This window comes from Pithys albifrons, chromosome Z (genome assembly GCF_047495875.1).
Source record: "Pithys albifrons albifrons isolate INPA30051 chromosome Z, PitAlb_v1, whole genome shotgun sequence".
In the NCBI taxonomy this organism is placed as follows: Eukaryota; Metazoa; Chordata; class Aves; order Passeriformes; family Thamnophilidae; genus Pithys; species Pithys albifrons.
This window is the reverse complement of record NC_092497.1, coordinates 38300023-38313962: the sequence shown is the minus strand read 5'-3', so window position 1 is coordinate 38313962 and position 13940 is coordinate 38300023. Positions and strand designations below refer to the sequence as shown.

The 13940-nt window shown below is 45.6% G+C and overlaps 1 protein-coding gene across 1 annotated transcript in view; it reads right to left on the bottom strand.

Moving 5' to 3' along the window:
- The window catches only part of PRDM6 (PR/SET domain 6), a 76413-nt gene extending 63589 nt beyond the window's left edge, over window positions 1-12824 (bottom strand). The window contains exons 1-2 of the mRNA XM_071580862.1: window positions 12299-12824; window positions 2787-3094 (exon numbers count right to left, since the gene is read on the bottom strand). Of these exons, the coding sequence (XP_071436963.1) occupies window positions 2787-3094; window positions 12299-12824 (834 nt within the window). The remainder of the gene's footprint in view (window positions 1-2786; window positions 3095-12298) is intronic.
- Between the last annotated feature and the right edge of the window lie 1116 nt (window positions 12825-13940).

Genomic DNA, 13940 nt, shown 5'->3' with positions numbered 1-13940 from the left:
AACTATGGATTCACTAGAAGTGGACCAAAGGGGGGAAAAAAAGCACTACAACTGAAAATGACTAATATTTTTGGCTTCCTGAAACATTGTTCTTTCTGCCTGTTGTGACATAGCGGAATGGTATATAATCATTGTATTTTATGCTGCATGGATTACATACAAAGCTAACATCGAGTGCATGGCAGGAACACTTGTGCAGACAGACTGAAGTATATTTCCATAGCATTGAGCTATACATCAAATGCAGTGCATCTGATGTTTCCCACAACAAAGAGGATAAAAAAGGCTACCAAAACAGTAACAATGCTTAAAAGTCTTTGCAATAGCTCTCCTATTTTTCTGGTGTACACTGAAAACAAAGAACTGTAAACTAAAATAAATATCTATCAACTTTACAGTCCTGAGTGAAAAATATTAAAATGTTATTTATGATACTAAGAGAAGTTTTCTCTGTAAGGTCCATTCAGACCTAATGCTGAATAGCTGATCTCTAGATGGTGATTTAATCCATACTCCTATACCATATAGACTAAAATACAGTCTATTCAGATACACATTTTCATTTGCTTTTATTTATTTTCATAAGGCAAGTTTTGTAAAATCACACACACTTTCCAATTACTTTCTTTTACTATATTTTTCTTTATTAAACATTAGTTCTCTGATAGATAAAACATATCAAATTGAAAGTCAAAACAAATGGGAAACAGTCAAAACTTTTAGCGAGAGCATAGAGTATGTGTTTCTTTGCTAACAGTTTTTGTATTAACAGAAATACTTCAAGACCTTGAGCTGCCCAGCAGTGCATTAATAATAAATTAAATGTAATCACTATTTTCAAGATAATTCATATAAAATACACTTATTCATTTTGCTAACCAATGGGAAATCTCTGTTGTGTGTTAAAAACAGATGTGTGTTAAAAAGAGCAATCCCACACAAAAACTCAGCTGAGGCCTTATGATGGCCTGAATTTGACACACTCTGTAGTACTATTTCTTATTTTTGCTTAACATCTTTCGTTCTTCGCTTTTAGGGTTTAAAAAAAAAAACAAACAAACCAAACAACAAAACCCAACAACCAAAAAGACCTTGCTTCTTTCATTGCTTTAAAACAGTTTTTAAGTTAACCCAAAATTTGACTAAAATTCTTGCTCTTTTAAAAAAGATACAGTCAAGATTGCAACTTAACTTGCATAAAACTGACTCATAATAAAAAAAAAATTTATAATGTAAATATTTATGGACAATATAAAATTCTTTTACATAAAATGTTCAAATTTAGATAAAATTAATAGAGTTAGAGAATTTTTTGATCTAGAAATCTCATTTTTCTGTTACATGTTCTGTTAATTATAAGTCTAAACCACAATGCCCCTCTTAACAATTAAAATAAAACCTCCAACACCATTATAGAGTGTCCCATAAAATATTTGATTAATGACATATCCCAAAATTCTCTCATTATTATCACTGGGCTTTGGTAGGAACAGATTAAAATCCAAATTATTAATATCTGCTATACAGGAGAAATTCCATCTCCAATGGAGGCAGCAGCAAAACTTCCCAGGACCGCAAGTCATCCAGTTTTACTGAGCACATTTGGGTGTGTTTTGAGACTGACTTTTTTATTCCTCAATGTGAAAATCTCTTCCTTGTAACAACTCTTCTGGGTAACTACTTTGAAACAAAGACTCTCATGTGTCAGTTACTATTTGTTTGCATATAGGAAAAGCATAGAGGCTCCTACTCTTCCACACCACCAAATATCTTTCAAATATTCATTCAGTTTTACCCCATACCCATTGAAGACAGCAAAAGCATTCTTTCTATCTTGATGGACTCCTTACATTCTGAAGATTTGAGTTCAGTCTTGATGAACAAATACCACCTGCAGATCTATGGGAATGTTTCTGTGATTTCCTATAGCAGTTAGTCTCAAGGTAAGCAGAAACTGCATCTACAGAGGAATAAGCAGAACTAAAAACTTGCGCTTTCAACATAAATCAAAGGAAGAATGAATGCAAAAGACTAGGAGGAAAGTAGACTGTTTCTGACAGACAGGGATGATGCATTTTCCCTAACAGTTACCACTGTTACCTTCTTTAAAATGGCGAACTATATAATTAAAAAACAAACAAACAAATAATCAAACAAATAAATAAAAATTTGTAGGGAACTGAAAGTGGCTTTTACACAAAAGCACTGGTAGCATCATTTGGGGAATGTGTGGTTGGTACAGGACCAGAGCTGGACTAAACAGCTCACAGAAACAGAAAGGAGTAATACCTTCCTTGTGCAAAGAGTAAAGCTGTAGAATAGGCTCCTGAGCTTGTTTGAGCTTCTTCCTCAGGGTGCCTGTGAGTCACAGCTATGGTACCGTATGCCATCTCCACCCACATGTGCTACTCTAAGATAAAACAGCTGGTGCTGTGACCTAAGAAATCCATCAGCTCTTGCTATTCAAGTCAAAATGCAGAAAGCGTTGGGTTTTGTAAGCTTCAGACTTCTCTGTACGTGTCTCTCTATTCCTCATCACAGCACCTGCAATAATCTGCTCCTCTGCAAACCAACTGGAGCTCTGTGGTATCCACTGGTTTTATGGATACCTTTAGTGCAGCAAGGCTTTTACTTGCATTTTCAGATCTGCTTGCTTGGCTTACTTAAATTATGGGTTTGTTGGCTTTTTTTCATGGTTAGTGGATGGGTTAATAATACATGCAATTGCACTCCATGTCTACTTCAAAATTATCAAATTTGACAAGGAAGGAAAGATGATAACTTACTTCCCATAGATGCTGAGTGTTCCTGATGGCACCTGCTTGAACCTTCTCTGGCAAGAGCAGGATTCCCTGGAAGGGCCCAATCCAGGTGCCCTGCTGAATCCTCTGTGCTGCACAAATGCCATAGGCCAGGCCAGGCACTGTGCTGGTGCACAGACACACTTCTCGAGGCAGGTCTCGGAGCCACTCTGGGATCTCTGGTGGAGGGGCTGCTGCAGCTGCACTGCTGGTGCCCACTAGCCGGCGCAGGGAGTGCAGGGGCCCATGCATAGGGCACTCACCATTGCGATTATCAGCACACATATCACATCCTGAGGGGCAAAGAGGGAAAAACACCATCAGTGTGGTGCTGCTGGCCACCACCCTCGCCACTGCCATGGGCAAGACAATGCAAATCCTTGTGCTTCTCCTGTCATTTCACAGCAGTCCAGCACTCACACTCCATGCTCTTTGTGTGTTGCTTAGGATGGTTTTCCTAATCTCACCAAAACTCTAAATAAGAACTCCAAAGGCTGAGCAGAAACCCTGCAAGAAATTTGCAATCCTGGTATGTTCACAGACCTGCCAAGACTCATTTATTTCAACCCAGTTTTTTAAGATTCATAAAATAGCCCATTTAAACCATCGCAGTGTGTTTCAGTGAGACATTTTAAAGCACAGTCATAGTGCCTTATGAGTCCCTCTCACACGCCTTACCACAGCTAAGCCCAAGGGCTTAATTGGAACAAGATTTAATTTAGTCCTCATTTTAAATTAACCTTCATTCTGCTTTTTACATTAACATGTGTGTACATGCCTGTCTGTTTAGAAAACAAAATTGATAAACCAGAACCTCATGAATGGCAAATTGGAGCCTGCATGTACATCTACTTTCTTAAAGCCAAATCTAATCTTAAAACTGAAATTATGAAGCAAATATGACTGATTCCAAGAACACACATGAATTTTTTTATCAAATGGGAATGCATGTTCTTTGCCTGTTACATGTAGCTGAGGCTGTGGGAAAAGAAAAACAAAAACAAGGTATCTGGATTTTGAGCAAATCACATGACAAAAGATCAGTTTGCACAAATGTTCATTTCCTTAACTGTTGTTAATAATGGATGACATGTTTCTATTTTGAGAAGATCCTACCATCATTTTTCTTTCCTGAGCAAAGAAAACTTTGGTTAAATGTTTCCACTGCAAACTCTATTGCACATGCCATGAATGTACATCCTCCAGGAAAATGTTTCATGTTCAAGAAATCCATTTCTCTGGACGTGTGCTGAATTAACATAACAATAAATCAATTGAAATAAGTTACCATCTTCTGCACATTTAATTTGTGTAGCACAATAAAGGTTTTCATACAAATTTATTCCAGAAATACAAAGAAAAAACAATAACTGTATCATAGTTCTCATGTGGCAAGTCCTACATCTTTCCCCTAATAATTTCATAGAACTTAAACCCTTTCTTATAAAAACAGAGCACAGTATTCACTACACAAGCTGGAGTTTCTTAGTCTATGCCACAGATTTAGACATGCTAGATTGCCTGTAACCACAGTTTCAATTCTCAGAGGGCCTGACTCAGATGTTCCTCTTTCTGAGGTGGATGTTCTGTGTATTAAGTAGGCCTCTTTCCTACAGACCCTTCAAAGGAAAACCTTCCCCTCAATTCAGTAAAAACTGGTAAAGGACAATAAAATATGTATTTTCAAAATATGGCTTCTAAGTGCATTCTCCAATTTTACACATCCTACCTAAGAACTCTTTCCTGTCAAACCTCTTTCAAATTCTACCATACAAAAATGGCACATTCAGTAACCCAAAAATATTTGTAAGTTACATGTGGAAGCTAATTGCCTTTAAAACTGTTACACTTCGAGTCTTGCAGGAAATGCATGCGTCTCTACCCAGTGCTTGTCTGGTCAAGTTCTCTACCCGTATTATTGATTACAGATCTCAACAAAAATTAAGCCAGCAAGACCTGAGTTGTGCATTACTCTGATGGGTGCCCTTGCAGAAGAAGCTTTGCATGCCAATGCCATCCATCTCTAACCGGGATGGGCAGGAGGGAGGAAGGAGACGAGAGCCAGCACAGCAGGACAAAGACCCCAAGTGGGGAATGCCCTTATGTTGACAAAAACTTGACTTCTGGCTGAAGGGTGAAATTTTGCCTTGCTTTAAAGACAAAATCCCTGCTGCAGAACGACTCTTGTGTTGAGTTAACCCAGAAATGCAGAAGGGCTTTGCTTCTCAGACACATCACCTAGAGGTTGTTGGAAGATGGGATTTGCAGGACCCCAGGGAAAATTTTTCTGGCTAGTCCTGAGAGAACATTATTATGCAACAGATATCCCTACAGCCATCCCAACCATGAGGAATAAAAGGCAGCAAGTACATGCTGGGGTATCCGCAGCTAGGTGGGAAAGTGAGATATCACCACAGCATTTTTTCCCTTTCCTCTTCAAAACCAGTCATCACAAAACTCTGTGTTTTTAGCATATCCAAAGATATAAGGGGAATCACAGGAGTTTGGCACTGGAGGTCACACAGGAAAGGATCTCAAATATGAAAAGAGAAATTAAAAAAATAAGACCCAAACCTTCAATCCTAAATAATTTGGCATGTGATGCATTTTAAACAGATTATGGCTGAACTCTGTGATCAGCAGTTGGACTTGATAACTTCACAGATCTTTTCCAGCCATAATTATTCTGAGTCTATGAATCTGGCATCTAACCATGCAAGTTAGAATGAAAACATCTGACAGCAAAACTGAGGACTTAAAAAAATTATGTCTAACCATGATGTTAATTAGTGCACAGGGCAGGCCCTTCAATCTGTTTGCACTCTTCGACCATCTTCTGGATGTGTAACTCTCCTCACAGCTACCTGATTACTAATGGCCTTCTTAGAGATGTAGTGTCTCTGGAGAAATTTACATTAAACATGCTAAGGCATCTTCATGAGTCCATGGAGACAATTTCAGTGACAATGTCCTGCATTCTGCCACTAGATACATATAACTTTGCATGCACACACACGCATTTTTCCAGAATAAGAACTTCTTCACTTTGTCCTTACAGTATGTGTGTATGAGCATGGGTTAAATATTTTATTTCTACATTTCTAAGAAAAAGAAACTAAGAAATTATAGAGGAGTATAAACAAACCCTGTGTCACTGTCATTTATTACAGAAAGTCACACATGGTGATATTTATCTTCCACTGTCCAAAAACACTGGTAATGTCTTAATGTTTGGCAGCCACAGTATCTGGTCCCCTGTTGCGTTCCTTTCCCTTTGTCCTGCCAAAGTTGAAAATTTGGAAAATGGAACATCTTTTGAAACTGCTTTGGCTAATGACTTGTTGATGAGGGGGTAAAAATCTGTCTTTAATACTAAGAAGTACTGAAATTCTTCTTAGTTTTGTGCTTTATACATTTATCTTTAGTTGCTGTGCAATTATGCAAAAAAATTTTAAAAATTCTCATAAATGTTATAAGCAGTAGAACTCCTCCTAGACACATTTTATCATGCCTTGAGTAAAAAGAGCTACTGTACATTCTGTGACAAACTTTTGCATTATACATGGAAGCATCCATTTAAGGACTGTCACTGTGGACGGTGGATTCCTTCATCTCAGATGACATAGGAAGGATGTCCTTAATATCAGATAGGGGAGAAACCAAGAACTCCAAGATTTGCACACTACCCTTCCCGCAGACAGAATCAACAGCATCATCTTCATGTTCATGCGTACTGCAGAGTACAATGAGATACAATGAACCAACTTGCTTAATAATACTTGAAAAAGAGGAGAGGGAGGGAGGGGTTGTTGAGAGGGAGAGTGTTGTGGTCCACTGATTTCACTGGAGACTACAAACTGGATGGCAACTGTTAAGACCCATGCAAGTGTGGGAAGTTCATATGAAAGGGATGTACTTGTACAAGTGTGAACTTTACACAGGACTTTCACACAGGGTGACAAGGAAAGCTGTACTGTGCCCTCCTGTTTTGGCCTGGGAGAGCAGCCATGTGTGAGCATAGGCCTTCTCCAAGGACACCTGAAATGAACACTTCCCCTGTCTGTAATAGCATCAGTCAAGACTGAAATCAAACCAAGAAGCAAGAAATGTGAGAAAATTCAGGGATTTACTGAAAACAGAAAGAGAAAGGAGAACTGCAGCCAGAGCAGAGTGTCTCCTGATAAAATCTGGAGATGGGGAAGGGAAGCTCAGTAGGAATGGTTCATTGCATACCCAGTTATGGCCAAACAATTTGGAAGGAGATCAGTTTCTCACTTTCTACCTTCATACGCTGTAGATAGGAGGATTAAGGAAAGGAAGAAGCAAGAAAAAAATTAAAGGATTTCCTAGTGGAGCTGTTTGATATGGCTCTTTTGGGAGAATTGCAACATGTTACTGTTTATGTGCCTCCATAAAAATGAACACAGTGTAATGCCAGCACTATGATTCCATGTGAGTACACTTAAAAATACTAAACCCAAGCAAAAGGACATATCATTGTCCCCAAAATAGAATTCTAAACCATCAGCCTAAAAACTCTACCACCACATGATTTAAAGGAAATCAGAAAGGAGAAAGCTTTTGTCAGTGAAAGGTAAGGTTCAGCAGAGTGTTGAAACCAGCAAACCAGCTGTAACAATAAATGAAAGAAATACATTTTTGTCTTACCAATAATACACTCCAAAAGTGCAGTTTTACTGGATACCTGCAGTTTGCTGGTATTAAAGAAGGGTGGCCTCTGACCCTTTGCTTCATAATTCACCACAAGCATGCAGGTATACAGTGTAAGTGGTCATCATTTCACATGGTATTACTCACTTGCAAGTATAAATCACTCCAGCCAGCCCTGCAACCTTGCCTGGGCCCAGGTACCCAGCTAAGTGGGAGGGTGGGCTGGATGAGATAGAACCCTTTCTTTTTTTGAGGGCTGGAGCTTTCTAGGGTATCACGGCCTCCCTCGTACCTCAGTTTCTTCATCAACAAGCTGGCAACCACCTCCTTTTGTGAAATTATTAGCAGTTTCTCACAGACAGCCTGACTGGAGACAGACTTTCGGGGAAACGAAACACAGATGCACTTTCTCCTCTGGTGCCCTGTATTTATTTGTTTATTTATTCTAAACACTCTTTGCGAGGAGCGGGACCGAGCTCAGCCTGCTGCCGAGAGGCCGGACTGCCTCCTGGGGGTGCCGAGCCGCCGCCGCCGGGTGAAGACCCACGGCTGGCACCGGGTCCCGGAGGCCCGACTCCCTCTCTCCCCGAACTTTCATTCCCTCTCTACTCCTCCTTCCCCCTGCCGTTTCCCCGGGCCGGCTCCGAGTCCGTTGCGGCGCGGGAGAGGCGAAGCGGCATCCCCGCCGCAGTCGTGGGCTGTGCTCCCCCACCGGCGCAAGAGCTGTGTTTGGGGTCGAGCTCCACGGCCGGAGGTCAGACACACCCCATGCCAGCTCCTCGGGAGTTGTTGTGGGAGGGCCCGCCTGGGCGTCCCGGCGTGGGTCAGTGCTGTCGTCCCGCTTGCGGAGCGAATTTTTGGTTATTCCTAAGAGGCAAATGGAGGACGTGCTGAGGGAGGTGAGTTTGATTTTCCCTGCCTGCTGCTGAAGGTATGAATGAATTGAATTTCCGTGTCAGGTATGAGAAGGGTAGGAGAACATTGTGTGTAGATAAACCTTGCCACCCTCTGCCCCTGAGAGACCTCCATATACAATGTGGAGATGATGAATAGGCTCAGGGAGAGGAGATCGAAGTTCAGTCCGCACCGGCTCCACTCTCTCCTACAAAACTATAGGGCAATTAATTGTGGCTTGTCCCCTCATCCTTCATCTCCTGGTGGCACATATCGATGGAGATTACTGCTGATGGACCATTTTATCACCCTAAATAAACAGTCACCACCTTCTCTAACCTCAATCTAATGTATGGCTATCTGCTATGTTTAAGGGTACTGGGTAACTAATGATGTAAAATAGCTAAATCATGCAGGTTACCAACAGCCTAGAGGAAAAAAAAATCCAAATATTTTCCACACCGATCCACTTTCACAGCATGTTATATATACATTGTGACTCCGTAAATTGAATGGGATGAGGCGTGCAAAGTGCTTGATCGCATGACACTTCAGTTGTGCATAGAGTGTTTATTACAGTGCCAGTTTGGTGCCTTCTGGTGAAAGTAGAGGACTGTCAGACTTCTCATTGTGAAAGGCTCTCCCCAGCAGCTAGAGGCAAGCCTCTACGGGAGCAAGCCGGCGCCGCAGCCTCAAAAATTGCCGTAGGAGATCTCCTCCTGGCCACCCGAGTGCCCCTCCCCCAGCGCCCAGAAATACCCTCATCCTTCCAGATTCAAGGCTGGGAAGCAAAGGGTCCCCAGCCGCCTGCCACATTATCAGGGCTTTAACATAATCCCCCTTACTTCCCTGGCAGTAAAGACTGCAGGGCCCTAATTAGGGGGGTGTCTTTTGATTGCTTTTTATTATTTTTTCCCCTAGCTAACCCCCTTTCAATTTAAAACAATTACACACAGACGCTTAACCCACAGCTTCTTGGCGGCCCTCGTCCCCCTCCCTCGCCCAAGACCGTGCCATATCCATTGATATTTGACGATCAAGGCGTGTGTCTGTGGGGAAGCCGCCGCCCATCTATCTTCCCGCGGTGGCCGCTCGGCGCCGGGCCGGGCCGGGCGCTTGGGAGCGAGGCCGGGCGGGGTGGCGGGGGCCGGGAGAGCTGCCGTCGCCGTCGCTCGGGCTTCCCCGGCAGGCCAGACTGCCTCCTGCTGCCCCGCCGGGCCAGGGCGGCAGCATGGAGGGCGTCCGTCGGCACACACGGGGCTCCGCGGCGCCTCTTCCGAGCCGGTGGGTCCTCCCGGGGAACCGGGGACACGTGGGGTGCTCCTCAGAAGAAGGGGATGCTCGGGGTGGAGAGAAGGAGGAATGTTTGGGAGAATACGGGAAACGAGGCACTCGCTCGGTTGGCGTGGGAGTTACATCTAAGATTAGAACCCGAGAAGAAGCCGGCGACCTGCTGACACCCCCAGTCCTACGGCTGGGCCAGGCAGAGCCCTGGTCGGGGGCCCCTGCTCTGGGGTGGGGGATGTTCCTGGCGGGTGAGTGTGCAGAGTTGAGTAGAGCCTGCCCGTCTCGGCGACTCGGTGGGGCTGTCCGGAGATGGAAGGGCAGCAAGCAAGTACAATTAAAGTCGACGGCTCCTCATCTCACCCACAACCCGACACCTCCTTTCCCTCAAACGGGCACCTCTGCTGCGGAACAGGCAGTGAGGGTGAAGAGTCAAGGCGGCGGGAAATCCCACCTGCCCATGAGATCCGCTCAGGGACAGCCAGGCCTGTGCCCTGCAGTTTGTTCCCCTGATCGTCCGCGTGCGTGGAGTGCGTGGCACGGTACTAGATGCAGTTCCCACACTCCTTCACTTGCAGTTTACTTTTTTCTTTTTTCTTTTTTTTCTTTTTTTTTTTTTTTTAAAGCACGAGTTGCCCTAAGCAAATACACCTTGCCTCAGAAGGTTGAAACTCTCTCGTTAAAAGTTTCACTCAGAGACGACTAATGACTGCTGGAGAGAAAGAAGCCCTGTAAACAAGTTCAATGATAGGAATTTTCAGATTAAGCTGTAGAAAAAAGCCAAACAACTAAAAAAACCGGCGGCACGGCGCTGGCTCCCGCCTGCCCGTGCTTCCGACGGCGAGGGGTGCCCCGTCCCAACCAGGAGCGCTTCACAAGCGTCCTTTCTCAAATCAACCCGTTTGCTTTCCCGAATTCTTCTTTAGTATGGCGGCTGGAAAGAAAATATTCAGGCTTTGCCTGCGACTCTACGGGATACTATTATTCCACTCAGTCTTTAAAAATTACCCACTCAAATCCCGTTTTAAAATCTTCCTTTCTCTTTTTAAAACCTTTATCTTTTAGACTAACGGAGCTGCTTCAAGAAGTAAAACATATATTGTCTGAACGGCTCCGCTGGCGGCTAAAGTGCATTTCGGATTCTATTTACTGCATGTAATTTATGAGATCACGTTTTCTGCACCCGAGAATAGAAAATACACTAACACGTTTGACTAAAAAGTGAAACTAAGCATTAGGAAATCACTTAAAACAAAGTCTACAGCCAATAGAGAAAGACTTACAGTGTCAAGAAGGTGGGAAAATCTCCACCAAACTCCGACTCAACTTTTCTCTTAAACGTATGCGCAACGCTCAAGACTATGCTACTATCCATGCACTATAATTAATACATAGCAGTTTCTTGAAAACTTTCAAAACCAGCTCTTCCTATTAAATGAAATTAAACGAATCCGCGGTTTTTTGGGCGTGTGTTTATGGATCGCTGGCTTGGAGTATCGTTTACCTGTTCAACATTCTCCCTTAAATAGACTTTCAGGGAGTGGGGGTTGAGAAGGACAACAAAAATAAAGGGGTTTAAGAAAACTTAGGATAAAAGAGAGTGTTTGAAACAATGCAAAAAACACACAAACAAACAAACAAAAAAGTGCACGCACCAAAGCCATGTTACAGCGTTATAGCAGGGTAGATCCCTGTGTTCGGAATGTTAGTAATAAAAGTGATGAACTAATAAGAGTTCATATAGTTCTTTTCACCCCGTGAATTTCTTTGGTTGTGTAGCATTCACAGATACAAGAGTAAAAGACAGAAAGAACCAGATTCTAAAATTACAAACCTCTCATCGGTACAAATGTTTAATAATAGGGGCTGCCCCTTCCACCACCGCCCCCCCCCCCAAAAAAAAAACCCCACCAAATCCAAACAACAGAAAACCATCCCCACAAACATAAACCAACTGTATAATTGGCAACAGCAGCAATATCAAATGTTTTCTATCCAACAAATCCTAAGTGAATTCTGACACTCAAGCAGACTTTTTCATTTAGAAAATCACCTTTTCTTATTAAATGCCTATGAAATGCATTTCCGTAGGGTGAAAACTAAAACCATCGTGTTAACGAGGTCTGAAAGAAAAACGATAAGAGGTAGGAAAACTTTGCTCTAGCCCGTCTGATGAAAACTGCAACTTTTCCCCTGGCTAGCTCGGAGGCGTAATTGATTTCTGAGTATTCAGGGAAGCCTGTGATTTCCAGGCGGGACTGAGACATGCAAGGCGAGAAAGGACTACTAGCAAGTTGCTCTGAACCTTTTCTGAATCCATTTTCTTAAGCACCTCTCTGAAAGAAATCTGCCCCCACCACATCTTTTCAGGTGAAGTGTGCCTTCCAGGGAAGGACTTGGGTTTCAGACAAGAAAAACTGCTACCGAGGCTTTGCCGTCCGCCTCCTGAAAACACTGGAAACTACTAAAAAACAGCCCAGGGAAGGGAAAGGAAGGGCAGGGAAGGATCGAGGATGCTACGCATGGAGGGAGAGCGGTGCAGGCACCAATTGTAAGTTCCCCACCCTGGAGCGTCCCCAGGCCGGCCCGATGCGGGAAGAGACGGAGAATTAGAGATCGAGAACTGCGAGAAAGGGCAGGATACATACGGTTGTTGGGGTCACTGGTGTGCTGATTCAGGGGAATGATCTCCATGCGCTGCTGACCGTACAGGTAGTAGTCCAACTCCTCGGCCGTGTAGCGGTACCGAGAGGCAGCACGGTCGCCGCATTTACCGCCGCCGCTGCCGGCTCCGCACAACTCCTTACTCTGCAGGGGCGTGGGCGCTCCTCCGGCCGGGATCTCCGAGCCCTGCAGCGGGCCGAAGACTGGGAGCTGGGTCATAGGCAGGGAGGTCAGGCCGGCCAGAGAAGCGGCCGCCGCGGCGACGCACGAGGAAGTAGAGGAGGAAGACGGAGTGGACGAGGAAGAGGAGGAGGAGACGGAGGAGAGGGAGGTCGGGCGCTGGCGCAGGCTGTCAGCCGCGGTCTCGGCTCTCTCGGGCGGCTGAAGCTGGGCGAGGGCTCCGCTGCTTTTGAGTTGGCTGCTTTGAGGGAAAAGCTGCTGCCAGTGCTGCAGATAGGCGGGATCCACCTTCAGGAACGCGGATCCGCCGGGGTCGCCGGGCTTCAGCATCGCTCTGCCTGTGAAGAGGCGAAGAAGGGGACAGAAGAAGTGAGATCCCCGCCCCGCCCCAGCAGGGCCGCCCCGACCGCGCAGCGACCTCCACGCTCGGACACACGGGGCCACGCGTGGGCTCTGCGCCGCGGCTGTGCGGGATCGACAGCGGGAAGGCACGGGCGACGCTTTCCCTGCCTGTGCCGGGCTCTCCAGGAGAAAATCTCCTCCCGAAGAGCCCCAGGGAGGACATGCGAGAACCGTGGTGGCCTAGGCGACAAGGCAGTCCCGAAGAGCCCATCTCGGAGCATGTGCAGGATGCGGGCGATGGTGGGCAGCCCTTCACGCCTGCCCGCGACCGGAGACGCCCCGGTCGCACCGCAGGACGCGCAGCTCACCCTGTCCCAGCCGCACGCACTGTCCTCCCCTTTCATTCCCTTCCCTCCCTTTGCCGGAGAAAATGACTCTCTGTTCCCAAACAGCGAGGAGGTGAAGGAGAAGGAAAGTTCAGATACACCCACACCCGCGCGGGTTTGTTTCCTTCGGAGACGGAGGACGCCCCCCCAGCAGAGCCCTACCCCGCGGGAAAGCGCCCCACTCTGCCCCGGCCCGGGTCTGACTTACCTAAGTGGGGTGAGAGCTACTGCGCGGGCGGCGTGCGGAGCTGTCGGCAGTCCCAGAAGCCTTCGAGCCAAAGGACAGCCGAAAGCAGAGTTTTCTCTGGTCTTTGTCCACGGGGGAGCAGGGTGATCCTCTTCCAGTTGCCGGTGACCGGCGGGCCGGCTAGCTGCGAGCCGTCGGGCTCCCTCTGCCGTGGCTGCTCATCGCAGTCGCGGCCGGGTGCTCGGCTCGGCTCTGGCAGGCTCCAGGCGAGACACGTGGGTTTTACGACAGCGCAAAATACAAGTGTGTGTGGTGTGTACGAGAGGGAGGGGAGGGATCGTGAAGTTACCAGCGAGTCTCGATGCAGAGCCGGGTTTTTTTGGCAACTTCCTCCACTTTGTTCCTTGCTCAACTTTTAAAGGTGTCCCTTTCTTCCTTTCGCTCCTCCTTCCCTCCCTCTCCCTCACCCTTCTACCTCTCCCTCCCTCTCTCCCTCTTTTCAGCCTCCCTCCCTCCCTCCCTCCCTCCCTC